General features: G+C 34.9%; 1 protein-coding gene across 3 annotated transcripts in view; it reads left to right on the forward strand.

The window, feature by feature from the left end:
- The window catches only part of USP15 (ubiquitin specific peptidase 15), a 63355-nt gene that overhangs the window by 13329 nt on the left and 27777 nt on the right, over positions 1–22249 (forward strand). For 2 of the 3 annotated variants that reach the window (XM_048947698.1, XM_048947709.1), the window contains exons 2-6: positions 2333–2460; positions 6003–6133; positions 9001–9127; positions 12104–12249; positions 14661–14722. In XM_048947698.1, the coding sequence (XP_048803655.1) occupies positions 2333–2460; positions 6003–6133; positions 9001–9127; positions 12104–12249; positions 14661–14722 (594 nt within the window). Of the gene's footprint in view, positions 1–2332; positions 2461–6002; positions 6134–8232; positions 8341–9000; positions 9128–12103; positions 12250–14660; positions 14723–22249 lie in introns of those variants that run through there. The other variant, XM_048947718.1, reaches the window with a different exon arrangement.

A 22249-nucleotide genomic window follows, 5' to 3' on the forward strand; every position in this document is an offset into this window, starting at 1 on the left:
TTTTCTTTTTACTTATTACCTTCAGAGTAGCTTTGTATTATCTTGTTTCTTTTTGCATTTTAAGTGTATTGTATGCAAAACATGTCAAGGGAATTCTGCCCCAAAAGTGAACTAACTGGTGCTGGGCAGCCTCCTTTTGGATTATTTAGTAGCTCAAAATCACGGTGAAAAATACCTCGTCATGCTGGAGCAGGGCTTCAGCCATGCTGATTCATGACCAGTTTGATAGCATGCAGGGTGTACAAAACAGCTCATTAGGTCACCGTCTGTTTCTGAGCTTGGTAAGAGTAGGAAGGGACATTATTGCAACAAAGTAAAGTTCTTTTTGTGTATATATCCCTAATATTTGAAACTAAGCTTTTTTTTTTTTTTTTTTTGCTTGTGTTTTTTTTTAATTGTGGTTCAATGAGATTTTTTTGTCATACTGCTTTGCTAAATATTTAAAATTACAGAAAGAAATCATGGTTTGCAAGTAGGAGGAGTGCTCAACAACTTCAGAAGAGGTAGCAAGTCATAGGATGACATCTGAATAGTAGTAACAGGCTGTGCTGGGAGAACAGGAACAAGACTGACTGTGAAGTGGTAGAGGTACCTGGTACAGAGTATGGCTGGCATTGTGAGACTAAGGGAGAAATTTGGTCTTTAAGCAAGTTCTTCTACTGTTAGTCTTGTTTCTGTGACAGGTGAGACACATCTCTCCCTCAGCTATTTATTTTGTTTTTGCATATGGTAGTTAGAAACTAGGGCTATGGTTCCTAATTATTCCTAATGCTAGGAGTCATTTGTTCACAGACTTATTATTACTGTTGATGTAATAGTATTTTGAATCGAGACTGTTTACTGTGTGAGTTAGGATGCTGTTGTCACAGATGTTGTGAAGTTGCCTTTGAGACCTTGATGTTTGATGTTTAGAAGGAATAAAGGAGAAGTAACCCTCCAAAACCTTGGATCTCATATACTGCTCTCTAATGCCTTCTTACTTTCCAAAGGATTTCTCTCTATAAATTCATGTGCTTAAGGAGTACATTTTGTAGAGACTGAAAAGCTGGGACTTCCTGAGAAGTGAATCTGATAAGCTGAGTACAAAGGATTGCTCTTTGAAGTAGTAATTTGTCCTGTCTAAGGTTCACCAGCAGTGCTGTTGGAGGCTGTCTTCAGGTTTGATCTGAGTGTGTAAGGGAGAAAAGCTAGACTTATTTCTTCAAGTCAAGACTTAGTTTAGGTTTGCTAATTCTTATTGTAATTACAGATTTAAGGTTCAGTTAATGTATTTTTTTAAAACCTTTACAATAATATGTGTACCTACTCAAGCAATGTTTTTGTTCATAACCAACTTCTTTCATCAGAAGAGCTGTGGGTATTGATTTAGTGCTGAGTTCTTCCATGGTACTTGTGAGTAACTCCAGCAAGATGAATGCTTAATAAAGCTGTGTGTATTAGCAGAGTGGAACTTGAGTCACCAGGAAGAGTTTTGAAATATCTTGAAACTTCAGTGGGATATGATTTATATGCTGCAAATAGGAGCTCAGTAGTTCCATATTGGACTTTTCAGGAGAAAACAGTGGAGATTACCTGTGATCTTCATTTTGTTGTACCCTTTCATCCTGATAACTGTATTATGGCATGTAGTAGGTTAGTAGCAGAAGAGTTGTATAGAGAACAAATGGCTGGCTACTTCTAGAAAGAGGAAATAACAGAAGTGGAGTCATCAGGAAAAGAAATCAGGATCTCTGAACAAATTTGGTGTCTTAAATTTTGGACGAAAAGATGTAGATATCACTGGACTGGCAATAGTTTAACCGGGGAAGAAATACTGCGAAGCTGAGTTTATAGATATTCCCTAAATGGAAGTGTGAAGCTGCCAGTTTTATGTAGCAGGAACATCCAGTACTGCCCCAAAAGCAGTACAGCTCCTGTATGTGTTGGTGTTGACTCAAAGGACAAAAGCACTTAGACACTCAGGTTCTTGACAGGGCATCAGAGTTCCAGAGTTTTTGAGCATGCATGTAAATGTTATAAATAAAACTACAGCGGAAAAAATACTTCAGTAAGGTTTCTCTCTCTTTTGTCAAAGGGCTCATTTCAAAGGTATAGTTTGAATCTTTTGAGTTCACAAACTGAGAACGGGAATTAAACCTGATGATTTTTCATGCTAAGTGGGAAAATGTCTTTGAAACTTGCTGTTCTTCAACTTCTGGTGTGCTGTACTGATAGGCTACTGACAAGAATTGTCTCACTAAAATCAAAATACACTTTGTAACTTATTTTCTCAATTACATTAAAATACTGCAACTTTGCCAATAATGAAATTATTTGTTTTTTTCCATTTAAGGTATCTTGTGGATAGTCGTTGGTTCAAACAGTGGAAAAAATACGTTGGTTTCGACAGCTGGGACAAATATCAAATGGGAGATCAGAATGTGTACCCTGGTCCTATTGATAATTCTGGACTTCTCAAAGGTAACTGCTTCTGACTGTATAGTAAGCAAATAATACTCAGATTGTCAGGTTGTTCATCTTTCGTAGTTGAAATGCAGTTCATCTTATGAAGGTAAGTAGGTTGCTGTTTTCAGGCGGTGACAAAGGAATTGGATCAGCTTTCTCTAGTGAAATACAAATTTAGAAACAAAATTACTGTAACACCTTTGCAGTGGTAACCAATATTTAATAATGTACAAATTCATATTTTATTATGATAGCTTGGAAATACGTTGGTGGATGAAATTTGGTCAAGCTGACAAATAGCCAGCCTTAGTTAACCAAGATTATTCTAGCTTAAATTGGTTGGGATTAGATAACATTCTTAAATTGAAATCTAAAATTTCTTTTTTTGTAAATAATTCTGGAACAATGCAGGACAATGTGTGATTTAGTGGCAATATGAAGTATTCTGAAATGGTAGAGGGTATTTTCCTAATGCTTTATAGTGTTTTAAGTATGGTTAAACTCTGTCTGTGTTTTAATTACAAAGTTCTGGCTGACTTTTGCTGTACTGTATTTGGATTAGTAGACACAGCTCTCAAAATGCTTTCCCAGATATATATTTTTAAAATAATCCTTAGGTTAAATTTTATATTTAATGTTCAGTATTAAAATACCATTAAAACTATAGTTACTTTTACATAACATGCAAAATCTAGTGGATAAAAAATCGAACATAATTGGTCATCATCTTTGTAGGCACAGAAAATATAGTAGTCCTATGTAATTTATGTATAGCAGTGCAGATGTTTTTATAGTTTCATCGGGTTTGCAGTGAGCTATGACTTCAAAACTTTGCAACTGTAATTCACTTCTTACTATTTCAAATGTTATGATTGTCTTTTTTATACAACAGGATTGCTATGTTGCACTAGTTGTCACTGAGTGCATGTTTCTGACAGTAGAATCAGTGCCTTTGAGATGTTGCATTGTCATACATATCTATATGCTCTCTTCTACCCACAAACTTTACTCCACATGGATGACATTTTGTTTTCTAAGATATGAGAATCTAAATCTTCTGTACATTCTTGTAGTAAATCTTGTGGCAAGGCAGGCATGTTCAGATGACATTCTCAGTTGAAATCAGATATAGCAACATCCTTTTTATCCTCAGAGAGGCAGCAACAGCTTATTCTTTCTTCTGTGTCAAACCACATTCAAAAAAAACCACTATTTCCAGATGCACAACAGCACTGTGCTGGATTATTGATAATTTTCTTAATCTATACATGTGTTCAGATGGTTTAAATTTTCTATAAATATGAAGTCTGTGTTAGGGTTAGCCGTGTAAATCCAAAATCATGTTAATCATTTTGATAAAAGTTCACGAAAAACTTTTCTCTTAGTGTTATTTTGATGCTCTCACACACTTTTATGAACTTCACTGTTTGGTTATGTATGGTTCCAGAACAGTGGCTCTGTATTGGCAGCACAACAATATGATTTCTATTATTTGCTTATAATTTGATTATAATTATTTGCTTATATATTTTCTATTATTTGCTCTATAATTTGAATTATTACTTCTAGCATTTGCTAGCTAGAGCAGAGTAGTAGAGTGGGAAGTAAATAACAGATTTATTGACATTGCAACATAGGAGTCTATTTTTATGTAACCCGATTTCAATAGATTAAACATATCAGACAACTTTCTGTTTGTAGTAGGTCTTCCATCTTTGCCATCACTAAGGATGGAAGAAAATTGAATAAAAAGCAGCTGAAATCATACACTGCTGTTGAGAATTTAAGATCCTGAAGAGTTTTGAAGTAATTAAGAGCAAACCAGTTAAGCTAAGAGAATTTTTGAAGCTTGTGATTTTTCTTACTAAAATTGCAACAAGTACTTTGGCTGGACTTCATTCTCCCCTCTTCTAAAATATTAATTCTAAGAACAACCTGGCTGCATTTTAGAGGGTGTTGTTGCTCTGTTCTCTTTGTTTAGCTCTTCCTACTAGATCATTTGTGGTTTTTATTGGAGAAAAATGTATGCAAACCATATTACAGCCTCTGCTACACCAAGTCATCTCTTTTCTGGATAGATTATATTTTATCAAAACTGTTTGCTTTTGTCATCTCTGAATTGGTAGCAACAAATAACGCACATATTCACAGTTCTTCGTTCACACGTGAAGGCATTTAGATAGAGGGAGAAGAGGTAGTTGACACCAGTGATCAGCTAATAGGAGTAAAGGATCACTTTGCATCCTTTTCCCATGTCTTCACCATTCTGGTGATTAAAGCAAAAAAGCATTGCTTTTTCTATCAATCTCTCCTTATCAGAGCTGAAGATACAGTAAATATTGAAAAGGAGGGAGATTCTGATAGTCTTGGTAGGCTGGAATCTTCTTTATTCCTCCCACATGGAAGAGAACACATCTCTTAAACATCTCTTATATGTTCTTAATGTGTTGATTTCCTGTGGAAAAGGGGAATATGTTAAAACATACTTTATTAAATATTTACACACAAAAATAGTTAATATTAAAGGACCAATCAGATGAGGTGCAAAGGAAGTTCTTAGCGATTTTTATGTGTATGATACTGAGAGCTGTATCCTTTTCCTTGCAGAAAAATATAGATAACAATATTCATTTTTCTTAGAAATATTACTTACGAAAACTTTCCAAGAGAAAGCATTTTGATGTTATTTTGCCTTTATTTTATTCTCAGTTTTAATTGTGTATTTTCAATAGCTTATTCAGATAGCTTACATATTTTCATCATCCTGTATACTTCTTACAGTCCGTTCTTCATACATATCTTCATACATAATTAAGCTTGTTATCCTGCATTGTCCTTTGGAGTTCCATGTGTGGGTCTCTCTGTTTGATCTTTCCCTGTATAGGGAATTGTTTGCTGCCCTGTAGCTGTGTACTTCCAACTGGAAAGAAAGCTGCTGTAGTTGTCTGAGGCTTGCTGTGGTTCAGATCTGAAATTACTTCTTGCACATACAGGATAGCTGCTGTGTTACTACTGTAATAAAAATCGAATGTAAGCTAAAAGCAGGCTTCTTTATGTAGGAGGTAGCCAAGCTGTATTTCTTTCAAGTGCTGCCTCTTTGTCCCTGTGAAGAATTTGACAGGGACTGTATTTCCAGAGTACATTGGATTCTGTAAGCAGGAGAATTGTACCATGCTGTTTTCCCAATTTATCATTGAGTGAATGATTTCGAAGTTTGTCTTGATCTACTGTAGCTACCCATTCCTTCCTTTTTAGTCAAGGATGTGGCAGTAGTGTGAAAAGAAAATATTTATAGTGATTTGAGTGCAAAGTGAGTGGGAAAACAGATCCTGTGAAAGCTGTGCATGATAACAAGGTAGGTGCTCATGGTTGGATGTGGTGTTTTCATCAGGGTTCACAAGAGTAGGAATTCTATTGTAATGATTACAACTTGCCTAGTTTTTAAATAATTTTGCTTTGGACTCAAAATATTGTTTGCTATTTACATGAAAAATGTTTATTTAAAAGGTCAGCTAATAGAACTACTATATTGAAGTAAAAATATTGTTCTCTTACAGATGGTGACTCCCAGTCTCTCAAAGAACATCTCATTGATGAGCTGGACTACATCCTGTTGCCAACTGAAGGTTGGAATAGGCTAGTTAGCTGGTACACGCTAATGGAAGGTCAAGAACCAATAGCACGCAAGGTACTCTTAAATTTCCCTATGGGATGAATGTGATTCAAATACAGTCCTGCAAATATGTAGGAGTTCCACAGAAGTTCGTTAGAAATTGACTTTATTAGAAAGTTTTAAGTGTTGGTCCATTGTGACTTCATATACAAATTCTACTTTGGTTGCCTAGTTTTTATTCAGATTTAGAGACTCAAGTTTTGAAAACTGAGAAACAATGTAATCATTCAGTTCTGGAGATAAGCCCTCTAGTTTTTACGGAAGATCTTACTTTATAAGCTTTCAAGTCTATTGATGTAAATGATTTTGGAATTAAATATAAAATCTAAAAAATACACTGACTGTATCAGTGAAAAATCCAGTTCTAATAGTGTTGATGCTTGTGAAGTAATTTGATAGTTCCTTTCCTGATGAGCATAATCTCTGTGCAGTCACTTGTTGGGGTAGTATTTTTTCTTCAAGCCAAAAAAACTTACCTGAACATAAATAGTCCGTGGTACAGCAGATACTGTGGCCCTCCATCACTCATAATCAAACTCATAAAAATTAACATATTTGCCTGTTTGCTCCAGAACATACCATCCTTATTGTTAAGGCAATACAATATTTTACCAGTTTATTGATGAGATAATAATTTTGTTTGATTTGTTTCTTGGGATTTTCAGAATAGTGATCAGAGTTGCATCTGTAGTGTAATAAATTACTAAGTTTTAAAATACATTTAGACGTACTTATAAGAGTGGTCAGGCACTGGAATGGGCTGCCCAGGGAGGTGGTGGAGTCACCGAGCCTGGAGGTGTTCAAGGGATGCTTGGACATTGTGTTGAGGGATGTGGTTTGGTGAGAGCTATTGGTGATAGGTGGGTGGTTGGATGATCTTGCAGGTCTTTTCCAACCTTGGTGATTCTGTGATATTTGTCATTTCTAAATTGATCATTAGGACATTTTTTTTTTCTATAACACAGCTCTTTATTTTAATTCCTTAAAAGTTAAAAGAAACTATTATAATTAGAATGTGTTTTTTTGGCATAATACAGTTTTTTTTTTCCTCTTGTGACATCAGTAGTCTGAGTACATGCTGACCACTTAATTGAAGAGCCAGATTAAGCTATGGAATGAATTTTATGTCTTCAATGTCCATTTGGTCAGCAAAGGAAGTTTGTTTTAACATTCCCACTGCTGCTTTAAGAGGTGTTCTATTTTACAGAGACACCGCTGGTATGTCTTGCTTATCTAGTCCTGTGAAAGCTGAAATCTTTTGTAATGTCTTTTCTTTAATGATACATATTATCAACTTGTTACTGTTGTTCCTGAGGATAGGTTTCAGTAAAATAAATACTCTTCCATCATCCTGGTAGAGCTTCTGTAATTTTTTGGCCTTTAAAAGGAAATAGAAGGAGAGAGAAAGTAATGAAAGTAGCTTGCCTAGTATTTGGAAGAGACTGACTGGAAAAATAAGTGCAGTGTAACGAGTGGCCGGGTAAACTGGCATAGATTAATTACCTTCTGCCAATATAAGCAGTAATTGTCATCTGAGATACCAGTTCAGGTGAATGAGTTTTTCATTGTGTTGCTTTTCCCATTTTGTTCATGAGTCTTTCTCCTCTCTATATTAATGTGTTAATTGTTTTTGTTTTTGCATACTAGTGGTGTGATGCTTTTCTTTGATTTTTGAGAGTGGGGAGGAGGACGAAGAAGGGTGTTTTTTCAGATGTGAATCTAAGTTTATATAATAAATATATATTTAAATTGATTTACTGTTGTACTTGTTCTGAGTCAAATAACATTATGAATTTGTTGTAGCATACAGTAATACAACTACTACATTCTCTTTTTTTTCTCAGAAATGTCTTACCCACACTGCTCAGTTCTGTTTACTACAACTATTTTGTTGTTACTCTAGCAGCTGAAAATCCTAATAAGCTGCTGAAGTAAAGACATTTTTATTTAAATGTCGTGGCTGGAAGTCATAACTCTGGCAAACCATTGCACTACAATGGAATTCTTAAGTCATTTCTTGTTCCTATGGCACGTGCATGCAAGTTATATTTGTACAGTAGATAGCAGATCTCTCCTAGCGAGTAGCTGATGGCTTTTTTTTTTTTTTTAACCATATTTGTCAGATGTATCACATATCAGGGTGATGGTTATTTTGGGAACAGTCTACATGACTAAGTACTGCAGTTACACTTTGGAAGATCAAAGGGAAAAACATTTAAGAGGTGACCCTGATTATTTTTTTTTTACATTTTTACTTTAAAAAAAAAAAAAATCCTGTATTTTACTAATTTGTGATAGGAGTTACAAAAGTGAACCTATAATAAACAACTGTAATGACTAGCTGGAATTTCAAATGAATGTATTTATTACCAGAGCATAGCTGGAAGATTTGTGGGTCTACTTTAAATATAAGATCTGTTTAAAAATCACGTGTGAAATTTAGAATTTAGTAGTGTGTATTGTGTTTTTAGTAAGTATTTTTTAACTGTGAAACCTAGTCCTTCATGTTTTGAAGAGACAGCATACATTGAATGTGTCCTGAGATGATTATTTTTTTTTTTTTTAATAACTTTTGGTGCTTTTAACCTTCTGTTTAAGCATCTTATCTTGGAATCAAGCATCCCCGTTTGTGATTTGCATTGTACTTACAGCTTTGAAAGTCATGGTATTAATTAGTAAGGTATAATCTTGTGAGGAAAATTTCTACTTTTTTAAAAAGTAGGTTTCTAAAAAGTTACAGGAGAATTTTAGTCTCAGTTTTTGGCATTTATTAAATGTCCTGTTTTCTTTGAACCTTGGTTTCTTGAAAAAGTCTCAAAACTTCTGAACTGTGTGTGCGTAAATGTACTTGGATTAATACTTGATGTCAATCTGTTTTTCAGGTTGTTGAACAGGGTATGTTTGTAAAGCACTGCAAAGTAGAAGTGTATCTGACAGAATTAAAGCTTTGTGAAAATGGAAATATGAACAATGTTGTCACACGAAGATTTAGTAAAGCTGATACAATAGGTATGTAGAAGCATTCTGAACAGTGTGTGATTGTTACTTGTTTAAATTGTATTTAGTAGTGAATTCTGAATAAATCTATGTAAAATGATAAATGAGCATTATAATGTTTACAAAGGATGGGACTAGTCTTGCTTGAATTGAAATTAGAAATTGAGCAATTTAGAGTATTTAGGGTGATCAGTAAATTAAAAAAGAAACTTTTTATTTTATTATCTAAGTATCTGGGTTATTTTGTTATTTCTATAGATCTGCACTTTCCAGAATGTGAACAGCATGACAGTGTTTTTTAGTATCCTTATTAGATGCCATACTGCTTTTCATGGCTTTTGTTGTGTAAGAAATACCATTTTTTTCATGTCCTTCCATTGATGTCTTTTTTTCATTCAATTTTAAGTTAATACATAAAAGGGTATATTACACAGCACAAGAATAAATTAGATTTATGAATTAATACCTAAAGCTGATGTACAAAGGTAACCGTTGGGCTGTAAGTTGGCAGGCCAGGCACATTCTCTAAAGTAACTGAATCCTCTATTATATTCAGATCTTGTAGTTATTCATAGTTATTTTGCCTGTTCTTTAAACATAATGTCATTTTTGTCCCTGAATGTAACAGAACATGCACAAGATATTATTGATCACATATCCCAGGTTTTTGGTGTATTTGTACATGTGTATCTGGGGTAGGATTCTTACAGCGAGTTGTACTTCTGCAATTAGTATTGTGGTTTAGACAAAGGACATAAAGTCAAGTCCAACCATTACCTTGCATTGCTTGACAGCAGGGCTGGTCTTTTCAGATTTTACTTGCGCTGACTTATAGTTAGTATTTTGCAGAATGCATACCATAAAAACAGAATAATTTTCCCTTGTTAGATTTTAATCTTAAAGATAAATGGATAATCAGCTGCTGTAATGGAATAAAAACTTAGGAGTTGTGAAGTATGTCCTTGAAACAAGCCTTCAATGTTGTGTGTTAATTGCCCTTCTTGGGACCTGTACTAACTTGGCAAGGTGTACCTCTTTACTCACTAAGCAAAACTAGTAGCTTTGATAAACCAATTTAATGTTATTCAAAATTATATATACCAAATTCAAGCTACTTTTTAGCCATATTGCATTAAGCCGTATCATTGGAATTATAGTTTATATATAAATTTCTGTTTTTTCTTTCTCTAATCAGATGCAGAATGAATGTTACTTGGATATACATTCATTTTTATTCTTAGCATAGAAATAATGATAATTATGAGAACGTTCTCGTGAAAGGTAATAAGAAGCAGACTCACTGGCAACCCCATTCTGGACACTGGCCTTAATTGTTTTTCTGAGGTGTGGACAAGATTCTCTTGGAAGCCTTGAAAATATGTTCTTTCTGAAGCTAAATCTTCTTATGCAGAACAGCAAACTGTGCCGTCGTAGCCAGGACGTCCAAAAGAGTTTACATGTCAGAAAAAGAGCTGGAAAAGTAGATACCTTTTTTGAGTGAAAGAATAATTGATTCCTGGAATTTTTCTCTTACCGTCCCTTTAGTCAGTGTAAATTCCACTGAGGTGAATGGACGTAACATACTTAAATCCGTTCAAGAAGTTTTAATGTATCTACCCATTATCATTACTTACAGTATTTGTTACCCTCAGGAGGTCAGGTCAGACCTTCCTTAATTTAAATATACAGAGGAGGTTTTGGAGAAAAATAAATAAGCGTAATCTAATATTCACTAGCCAGTCTTCAAATGTGTGTTATTCCTGAAATTCCTTTGCTTTTCTGCACAAGTAGAAACTAAGATAAGTTATTTTGAGGTAGAGAAAAGAAATAATTATAGAGGATAGACCTGATAATGACAGAATACACAATATGCCTCAGACTGTGCATGTTTAAATATATTGTGCTCATATTTATACTTGAACAGGTACATTGATATTAGGTTATGAGTCAGTAATTCAGTGATAGTTGGCGAAGGCACAGGGATTAGGATTTTAAAGTCAGAATTGTTTAAACTCTTAAGAAATTATTTAATAAAAAAAAACCTCAATTCCACAGTCTAAAAGTGGCACAACAGCCAAGTGGAACGTAGTCTGCCCAGAGTCTTGGTTATATCATGTACTGTATAGTCATCTGATAGGATTGATGATTACTGTTACATAGTAGTTCTGTAAATGAAATTGCAACAGGAGATATTAATTTTTTACTTTCGAAGAACAAAAGCTGAAATGCTCAAGTATTTAATTTTCATGGCTACTAATAAGTTAATGAGCAAATATCTTCCACAAATTCTTTTTTTTAGTGGAAGCCGTTGATAAATCTGGGTTTTTTTTAAGACTGTGCCAAATAGATTCATGCTTATATTCAGATATAGTTATTTGAAATCATTGGTTGAGAACTGATTCAGATGGAAAGAAAGATCCAAAAAAAAAAAAAAAAAAAAGCAACTCAAGCTTTGCTTATAGTACAGGGCAAGGGAGAATTGTAGTGTTTCAGCACAGGGTAGAGTTTAATTTCTGTGAGTGTATGTGTTGAACTTAGTGCTAATTGCACTGAGACATGGGTAGTAGAAGGTTAAAAAACAGTGGAATTGAGAAAGGAACAGAATGAATTGCCCTTCCTGCCCCTAGTTTTATTGCCAGTTTCACTTCTAATCATTCTCTGTCCACCCACGCTCCTGTGTAACCACACTTTGGGAAATGAGTAGACAGGTACCTAGGGTAGCTCCTGTCATCTCCTATGCTGTTATGTATTTGGACTACTTTGCTAGGAGATTCAGGAGGAAATAAAACACTCCTCTGACTATTTCCATCTTAAGGGCATGCCAGCTAGCAACTTCCTGTTTTTTCTACAGCATGATACAATTATATGATCATTTCTAGAGTTTGATCCATATTTTGAATATAAGGGCTACTGATTCTGATGTTTTATTCAGTTTGAAATGTTTGTCTAGATAAGTGCTAAAATTCTGTTTTCTCCTTTTCAAAACAGATACAATTGAAAAAGAGATAAGAAAAATCTTCAATATTCCAGGTGAAAAAGAGACCAGATTGTGGAACAAATACATGAGTAATACTTTTGAACCTTTGAATAAACCAGACAGTACCATACAAGATGCTGGTTTATATCAGGGACAGGTACTGTGTCATACCATTTATTTTGTTGTTTTTTTAACGTTTATTTTTTGCTCATGAAGCTGTATCTCTACCCAGTGTATTTTCCATACTTTTAAAAGTGCTAATAAATTGTATTAGGGACAGGGTACTTGTTTTAAACAAACAAAAATAGAAGTGACTTGTAATTGTATTTTCATCTTTAAATATGAATTTACTAGAGAACTATAAAGAGATAAATGTAACATTGCTGACTTCAATTTGGCAAAACTTGAAATAAGCAATATTCTAAAGTTGGGATATGTTTCTATAATGAAACCCAACTTTATTTAAAAATAAATAAATAAATAAAAATTTGTCTAAAAGACTATGAAAATAAAAGACTCAAATTGCAGTGTCTGGCTTTCAGAAAGAAAGAAAAAATAAAAATATGCATGAGAGTACATCCTTACTTATAAATGCCGTTGTGGGAAGATTTTTTTTTTCTAGATAACTTTTTTTACCATTACAATTGGGAATAAACTATACAAATTTACATGTTAACTGATTGAGCAATTTCATTATTGGAATAACTTTTCAAATTATATTGATTCATTACTCTTCAAATCAAGTTGAATTTTTTTCAACAACTGTAGGTCATACTGTTATACTACAAACAAGAATGAATAAAATTTGATGGCAGTAATTGTAGGCAAGATTATATTAAAATATTTCCTTTTTCTTCAAAATACTTGACTTTAGCTTACTTAACAACAGTGTTTATTTTGTGCCTCTGTTTTCTTTTATGGCATGGAAGGTAAGTAAACAGTGCACCAAAATAACAGCTTGGACTGCTGTGCTCTTTAACTTCAGTTAAAGCCTCACAGTTTATTTTCACAATGCACAGGTCCTGCTGTAAGAACCTGTGTCAAAGATATGTCTTGAAAATTGCCTCTATCCCAGTGAAACATTAACTGTGAACTGTGCATGGTCTAATATAGCCATAAAAAGATCTGCTGGTGACATCTGTACTTAAAGGAAAACAGATATTATTCAAAACAATTGAACCATGGTTTCTGAAAAATGCTAAATGTCCCAAGCAGAGGGTGTGTGTTTGGGTCAGTTGTACTTGCTGACATACAGGGCTGATGTTTTTCTCATCAAGCCTCCTAATTTAGTGGTAGTTATTCTATTAGTCTGTCTAATCTAATAGTTATTTTTACCATGTAAAACTAAGCTGTGTGCGTGATTGGTGGGTGAATGTTTTGAATTCAGCAGCTGATTTCTGAAGTGAGCTTTTAAGGATTCCATTGAACTGATACATCTGCATCTTCCTTTCATTCAATAGTCTCTGAAAACCAATGAAAGGAAGAATGAGCAGAACGTTTTACAGCATTCGAGATTCAAAATAGTAAACCACTATTTTCCAGGCTGAAAACTGTAATGGAAAGCTGGTTTTCAATGGTTTCCTTAGTGTATGCAGGCTGAAAATTTGATTTCATCTTCAAGAGACAGCATGATTTATGTAAGATTCTGAGGACAAGTGTATACGTGAATATATGTATATATGAATATATTATAGTATGTGTTTGTGTAGACACAGACACACAAAAGTATGGCATGGCAAATAGCTAGCATCCTGAATATTAGTGAACAAATACATAAAATTATTTGTACTTAAAGTACAAAGTAGCTTCAGTTAAGATATTAGAATCTAGTTGCCATTTCAGATGATCTGGGCTATCCCAGCTGTCAGTCCAGAAAGGCATGAGCTTTTTGTGGGTCCAGTGTCGTATCTGCCAGCATAGGGCAGATATCTCAAATACCCAAAGACATCTCAAATGGCACTTGCCTGTGTTTAGGACTGAGTGTTCTGTTCTCCCATTTGTAGCAATAACAACTTGAACAACTTGAATTAATTGTATTTCATTAGTCTACTCTCCATTTGGAAAATTAATATTAGGCACATTGACTAGAATATTTTTGTTTCTTTAAAAAAAAAAAAAAAGGACAAAACAGGAAGGTATGATTTAAGGATATAAGGTGGAATTTTATTTTTTTTTATTTCCTGCCTACTTGGATTGTGTGTTGGGCAGCATTTGTTCAGGAATGCCCATTTCCTAATTGCGCTGTTGTGTAGATGTGATCTCTATAGATTCATAGATTCTATTTAGGCAAGTGATCATCTGATCTCTTTGAGAGGTCAGATCTTGTCACTATACCCACAGGTTGTTGAAACCCAAACTTGTACAAATCAAGGTGAGGCCAGAAAAATGAACAGAGAGTGAGTAAGGGTGCATTGTAATTGAAAAGATATCAGTTAACCTCAGAGAATAGTAACTTAAACATCAGTCTGTTCTGTCTCCATCCCACATAAGCAAATTGATTTAAAACACTGGAAAATACTGGTTTTATTTTGGTATTCTTATTGTGTGTTTTTTTTTTTTTGTGGGTAGGTACTGGTAATAGAACAGAAGAATGAGGATGGAACATGGCCAAGAGGTTCTTCAACTCCTAAGTAAGTGACAGGTTTTTCATATTGTTCACCATAGCTTATCTATTTTCCCATAATATTTTCCTTTGAAACGCAGTTGTTTTTTCTTTCTGTTCTGCATATCGCCTTTTCTATTTTTTGTCTCAATAAATGCAAAGTAGTTTGTCTGTTTTAAGTGCTGCACAATGTAGAACATAATATTAAAAAGGTGATTTCCTGCATGTTCATTGCACAGTTTTGGTGGCTTTGGCCAGTAATATACTTTGTCCTGTTTAAAAATAGAAGGAAATCTTTAGTAGGAAACTGTGAAACTTGGCTTATTTTAGATTTCTGTTTCAAGCATATTTGAATTTCATCAGTATATTTGAATGTTTTTGTGAACAGCTTTTCCTTTTATCTTCAGAGCACGTAATATTTACCCATAAACATTATTAAATTGTCTTGTGTTGCCAGGATGTCGCTTTTGTTCTTGTTGGGCTGTCATCAGTTTACAGAGTATGATGTTATATTTCTGTTCTTCCTGCTGCCATTATGAGCAGCACCTACATATAATGGAAAGGGATAAAAAAAAAGACTTCAGCATGATGTTTTGTTTTTTTTAGTTGAATACATTTTTCAGCAGCATTTGTAGATTCTAAATGGCATCCTCCAGCATACACAAGGGTTTTGAGGAACAATTGGAACTACTAGTGAACTTAATACCGGCCGTACATATTTTGTTAACTGCTTTTTCTCCCCTGTGGTAGATTCTTGAGCTTATCTTTCATTTGAATGTTCTAAGTTCCTCTTATTTCTTTTGTTATTTTGAATTAATGCAATGAGATTTAATGTTGCTTAAGATTTATTTGTAGTATAGTTGCTTATCATTTGAAAGATACAGACTTTTAATCTTTTTGACGTTTCATCTCAAACGTTTTTATTAGGAGCAACAGGTTATATTAAGTTGCTTAATGAAGTCTGAGCTGTTCAATTTAAGCTTAATTTGAACAGTTTAATCTTACTCACCAGGATGTTATGACAAAACGAGAACTGAAATTGTGGAGCAGCAGAAAGAATGGTATGCCGAATACATGGAAGTGTAATATCTGAGCTTCAAAAGCATTCAGTTGACTGACTGTCATGGCTTTAAAAAAAAAAAAAAAGTTTTGGTAGGAAGACATCCCTACTTTCCTTACATGTTTTTACTCCACCTTATGGAGAACACTGAGAAATTTCATATAAATTGAAGTATATAATCTGAAAAATGTTTGATCTGGGGACAAGTAAAATGAAATAGAAAGTTCTGGTGCCGGAGAAGGTTTATAAGATATTCAGAAAATGAGAATAAATAGTTTCAATATGAAGTGATGGTTTTGCCATTTGGCAGCTATCAGAAACATTGATTGAAATTTCATATTCAAATTCAAAAGGTTTGCAAAATTTAGTAGGTTCACATAAAAGCTATAAGCAAGCAGTAATGGGGCCAGATTTTTACATCTATATAAAACCTTGTGAAAAATCTAATAAATCATAAGAGGAATAAAAAATACATTACGCTACTTCTGATTCTCCTGTGTGAGATACCAGGAGTATTAGTATGTCATCGCTACCAGTGTATCCCCATACACCTTCCTGCAGTCCTGTCATGGTTTACACACATTGCACTGGCAGCTGAGAGTAGCTGTTTGCAGTGCCTTTTTTAGAAGAGTAAAAACTGTAAATATGTTCTGAGGCTACAGGATAAAATACCATGTTTTGAAAGACCAAAATATAGATCACTAGAAAGTACGAGAGATTTCTAATGCTTGAAAAGGCCAGGATTATTTCAGAACATCAGCTAAGCTTTTCACAGAATCACATAATAGTTGAGGTTGGAAGGCAAGTTTGAAGATTGTCTAATCCAAACTACCTATTCAAATACGGATCAAAGTAAGCTACTTGAGAAATGCCACATTCCACAGCCTTCTTGGCCAACCTGTTTCATTGTTTACAGACTGTCACTATGAAAAACTAAAATAAAATACAGAATTGCCTGTGCATCAGTTTTTGCCTTATCTTTTCTATGGGCACCGCTGATGTTTCTATACCACTAGGGATTTATACTCATTGCCAAGATCACCCTGGAACAGTTCCATCTACATAAGCCTCTCTAGCCTGAGCAGTCCCTGCTCTGTCTTCTCAGGTCAGATGCTCCAGTTCCTTAATCATCTTTGTCACCTTTCACTGGACTTGATCCAGTATTTCCATGCCATCCTGTATTGGGTAGCGCAGAACTAAACCCTGCACTCTAAGTATTTCTCATCAGAATAAAGTGCCAAGTAAAGGGGTAAGGCTCACCTCCTTCAGTGTACTGGTGTTCTTCAGAATGCAGCCCTGGAGCCTGTTGACTGTCTTTGCCAAGCTGCTTTCCAGCCTGTCAGCCTTCATTTTTATCCCAGTGTGTACTGGTTTCTAGGGCTATTCCTGCCCAGATGAATGACTTTGCATTTCCTTTATCAACTTGATGAGGTTCCTGTCTGCCCAGATACTTAGATGTTTTGCACATTTTCCCTGCCTCTTTCTTGGTAGCAGAAACATAACAGCAATCTTTAATTTGATTGCTTCATTTGTTATCATTTTTTACAACTTACAGGTGATGAATGAAGGCAGAGTTGTTTGTTTTTTTTTTAATAAGAAATATGTTAAAGGTGTGATCATCTTTTCTGCAGCAAGAGAAGAACAAGATTTACTTTGAAAGTGGCAGAATTATTATATGAGTTCAGTATAGAGCACATTGCCTTGGAAAATAATGCTGTTTTGCTCATAACTGTAATTAATTGGTAAAAATGAAAATGTTTATTATAAGCATACCAAAACCATTGTTTTCTCTTCTAAGGAAACTTGGAGGAAATTCAGCTTTTTCGGTCCATTGTGCAGTTAAGAATTTCAGCCCTATGTTCAAACCTGTCAGTGCTTACATTTGTGTTGTATATTGTTCTTCTAACTTCTGAATTTACTTCATTTAGGAAGTAATTGCAACTGTAATTTAAATTCCTGTAAATTAAATAAGCAAATCCTCTAAATTCTACTGATATCTTTTGTTGTCTCATTTTAACACAGACTTCAGTGTTTTTTTTTATGCCTGGAAGTATGTGAATGTGGTGTAGAGAGTCAGACTTCTGTCTTGGGAATAGCTGGATTTTGGCCCTCTGAGAGTTCTATTTATATCAACTGTTTATATCAACTACTGGGATTTTTGTTGCACAGGAAGCTTGGCTTCTGTGAGACCGTTTCTGGGGAGCTGAGAGTGGCTTCACCTCAAATGTCTTCACTGTCATCTGCTCCCAAAATAGCTGTTACTCAGCATTAATGGATAGCTCCACAGAAAATTGTGTTATATTAACTTTGCAAATCTACATCATTCTTCAGATTATCCCACACGTGTGGGTGGGAGAAACTATTTGAATGGTTTGCTGTCTTGAAGAGTATGTTTTAAGATAGGAAACAAAAATCTAAGGCTGTAGTTCACATAAGTGAAGCAAACTTCACAAAAACAAACAAAAAACCCAACAAATTATTCACGTTCTGGGAAATGCTCTGCAACAATTAAAGTCTTTTTACAATCTATGATCCCAAAACTTGAGAGAAGGAGAAGAAAGGAACTTAACGTTATGAAGTTCTATGAGGTACCAAATGAATAATGGGGACAAGCTTTCTCTATTAGTTCTCTGTTTAGAAATTGTTACCTGTTCATGTGCAACAGCTTCTTTCTGTGACTTACAGATTGCCTGCTCTTAGCCTTAACAATTTTATGTGAAAGAGTACATTGATTTTTGTTTTTTGAGACTAGACACATTTATGATTTTTTCTTATAATATATAATATAATTAATTAATTAATAATTAATATAATATATAATATAATTAAAAATGTTTTCTTAAAACATTTGTCACACAATAAGTTTTTTTCTTAAAAAAATCTTTTCTAATTTCAATTTGCATGCCTTTCTTGAAGAATCTCTCAAAACTTGTTTTTTTGTTTCTGACCTGGATCTCTGTATATATATCTCTGTATATATTTTACAAAAGGAAGTAGAAAGTACGTAGCTGTCCTTTTTGAAAATATTTTATTGCTTGTGTATCCGAAGTTTTTAGGAAGCAAACATCTGTAATTCTTCAACTGCGTGCAGTTTTGTGTGCCACGGTGCCGGTATGAGACAGAGATAAGCTATTAGTGCCCAAAGGAGGGCTACAAAGATGGTGAAGGGTCTAGATGGCAAGACATGAAAAGTAACTGAAATCCCTGGGTTTGTTCAGCCCAGAGCAGAGGAGGCTGAGGGGAGGCAGCCTGCAGCTCCTCATGAGGTGGGTGGAAGGGCAGCGCTGAGCTTTGCTCATGAGCACCAGTGATAACAGGACCCCAGGGAACAGAATGGAGCTGCATCAGAGGAGGGTTGGGTTGGAGATCAGAATAGGTTGTTTATGGAGAAGAGTGGTTGGAGTTCTGGAGCAGGCTTCCCAGGGAAGTGATAAAGACACCAAGTATGCCAAATTTCAAGAAGCGTTCAGGCAACATTCTTATAATATGGTTTGATTTGATTTTTGGGTGGTCCTTTGTGGAGCCTGAATTCAGACTCGATGATCCTTGTATGTCCCTTCCAACTTGGGATATTATGTGATTGGAAAATCTTCACTCAGCCATAGCTTCTCTGACTGCCAATCCCAGTGTTTGACTACCCTCACTATTTATAATAATAATAAAAATAAAAATAAATCAGTTGTTTATCCCTTTTTTCCCTTTTTGTTATTGTCTGAAATATGGGAATTTCCATATAAGAATGTACCCATTGCCTCTTGTCCTTTCAGTGTAATCCACTAGTTTACACAGTATTCTTCATCCCTTCCTGTTGTACATTTATACCTCTTGGTATGGACCCTCTGCAGTGTTCTCTTTTCTAGACTGAACAGTCCCTGTTCCTCGCAGGTCAGATGCACCAGTTCCTTAACCATCTCTGTAGCCATTCACAGAACTTGCTCCAATATTTTCATGTCCCTGCTATGCTACAGAGCCCAAAACTGAACCCTGTATTCTAGGTGTGCCTCATCAGGATAAAGAGGGCTGGGCTCAGCTCCTTCAGCATGCTGGCATTGTTCTTCTGAATACAGCCCTGGAGGCTGTTGACCATCTTTATCAAGTTGTTTCTTATTTTGTCAGCCTGTGTTTTTATCAAGTGCGTACTGGTGCATTTTCTTTTACCTACTTAATGAGTCTTTCATCTCCCTATTTCTCCAGTCTGTGGAGGTCCTTCTGAACAGCATTATGCCTACCTGGTCTGTCAGAAGTGTTGTAAGCCTTACTGAAGCAGATGTATCTGCTCCCATCAACAAGCTAGTCGTCTCAGTAGTAGGGGGGTATCAGGGTGGTTTAATTATCATTTCCATTTCATAAGTTCATGTTGATTTCTGCTAGTCACCTTCTTGTCCTTCATATGTCTGAGAGTGGTTTCCAGAATCAGTTATTAGAATATTTATCATATTTTAAGATAGTAAGATAAGCCTGAGCAGCCTGTATTTTCCTATATTTTCTGGCTTGCTGTCTTGAAGATATGATTGCCATATTTTCCAATCCTTAGGACTCCACCAGTAGCTATAATCTTTAAAGATAACTGAGTAGCATTACAGTATTATCAGCCAGTGCTTTCAGCAGTTGAGGCATCTTGTCAGGCTCCATCCTATGCATCTCCTGTGTGTTTAGATGTTCCTGAACCTGATTTTCCTCCAGTGGGGTAATTCTTACTTGCTCCAGATTTTGGTCTTGGAGACCTGCAACTCTGAAGAGTTGGTAAACAATAAGACATTTAAGGACCTTAGCATTTCCCATGCCCTTTGTCACTAGGGTCTCTGCCTTATTTAGCAGTGACCCATGCTTTCTCTTGTCTTCTTTTGCTGTTTGTATACTTTTAGAATCTTTCTTGTTGCCCTTCATATCACTTCCAGATTTAATTCCAGGTAGGTGTTAGATAGATATTTGCATGTCTCTTGTTCAAGTGTGTGTAGCTACATTTGTACATCCTGCTGACAAGGATATGGTTATTATCTGCATTCTAGCCTATAATATTTTATATTGCTTATAATTTATGAATCTTTTTACATTATAATTTATTACCCTGGGGCTCAGTCTGTGTCGAGAATGGAGAAATAAGGGAGCTATTTGTTCTGTGTCATAGAATATCTGAAGTTACTAGGGACCTACAGGAATCGTTGAGTACTTTATTCAATCCTAATTCCAGTTCTTGAGTTTTAGTCCTGTGTTTTGGTTTCTCTATTCACTATGTCAGCTCAGAATAACTTGTAAATGAGATCACTGCTCCTAGAATATTTTCTCTTTTTTGTTGTCATTTAGTAGTCTTTTATTGCTTGTTTATGGGTTTTCAAGGAGCTATGGAATGTCTGCAAAGAAACGCTGATGAATTTAAATTAACAGAATAAGTCATTTGCTTCTTGAAAGTATATTTGGAGAAGTGTAGTGAACTAAAGTCATGGTTCATATTGACAATGGGACTTAAGATGGCTTTGTAGCTGATAAGCAGGCACTGGCAAAAAAAAAGTCTTTGGTTTTGGCAAGGGAACTTGCTTCGTTTCACTGACAGAAGCAATAAGCAAATACACTGGGATTTGAACATAAACCTTGCTCTGCCATTAAGACCAAAATACTGCACAGTTTTGACCAGAATTTTTTGTTTTGTCTTCTATGCATATTGACAAAAATCCAGAGCAAAATTGCTCTTTGTTTTTAGTACTCAGAATATTTCTGGTAGCTTGTCCATGGGAAAGAATGTAGTCTGTATTCAGTTGTCCTTCAGTATGGATAAAAGAACATTCTTGTACAATTCTGTGTTCAGTGGTCAGCTGTATCACTATTAAATAGATGTCAACAAAGTTTTGAGGTAGAGGTGTTGAACATTACTCATACTTGTCATTTATTTTTCTAGTTAATGAGATGAAATGCTGAAAAAATGCTGCTTTTCTTTTGCAACAAGGTGATGCTAAGTTTAAAAAACAAAAAACAAAACCACCAATATGTTGCAGTTGTTTTATTGCAAGATACTTTTGGTGGTTGTTTTTGTACAATGTTAAAGAGCTGAAGGTAGAGCAATACTTTCAGTAGTAGCACTTACTGTCCATTCAAAGTCTTCTGTTATCCTTTTTTTCATTTCCATTTTAATAATGGGAGAATTTCTGCCCGTGTGGTTACCAAAGCTTTCCCACGAGTATTGAAATGTGCTTGAAGCTCTGAAGGAGTTGTGAATGAATGATGTTAATCTTTGCACGCAGGATTTGGTACTGTAAGCAGATAGCTGCACATGTCAGAGTTTTATCAAGCTCTTACTGTTTTACATATCATTATTGCTTGCTATTTGATAGCAAACGCTTAGTTTTAAGCAGTTATTTTATCATACAGGCAGCAGCGCATCGGAGCAAGGAGTAAAACTGCAGATCGTTCTGTTCTCTGAGGAACAAGATAACTTTTGCTGAAAACCAGATCTTTTTTTTTTTTTTTTAGCTTTTTTTTGGTTTCTTTGAATTGTGAGAC

Source organism: Lagopus muta, chromosome 1 (genome assembly GCF_023343835.1).
Source record: "Lagopus muta isolate bLagMut1 chromosome 1, bLagMut1 primary, whole genome shotgun sequence".
In the NCBI taxonomy this organism is placed as follows: Eukaryota; Metazoa; Chordata; class Aves; order Galliformes; family Phasianidae; genus Lagopus; species Lagopus muta.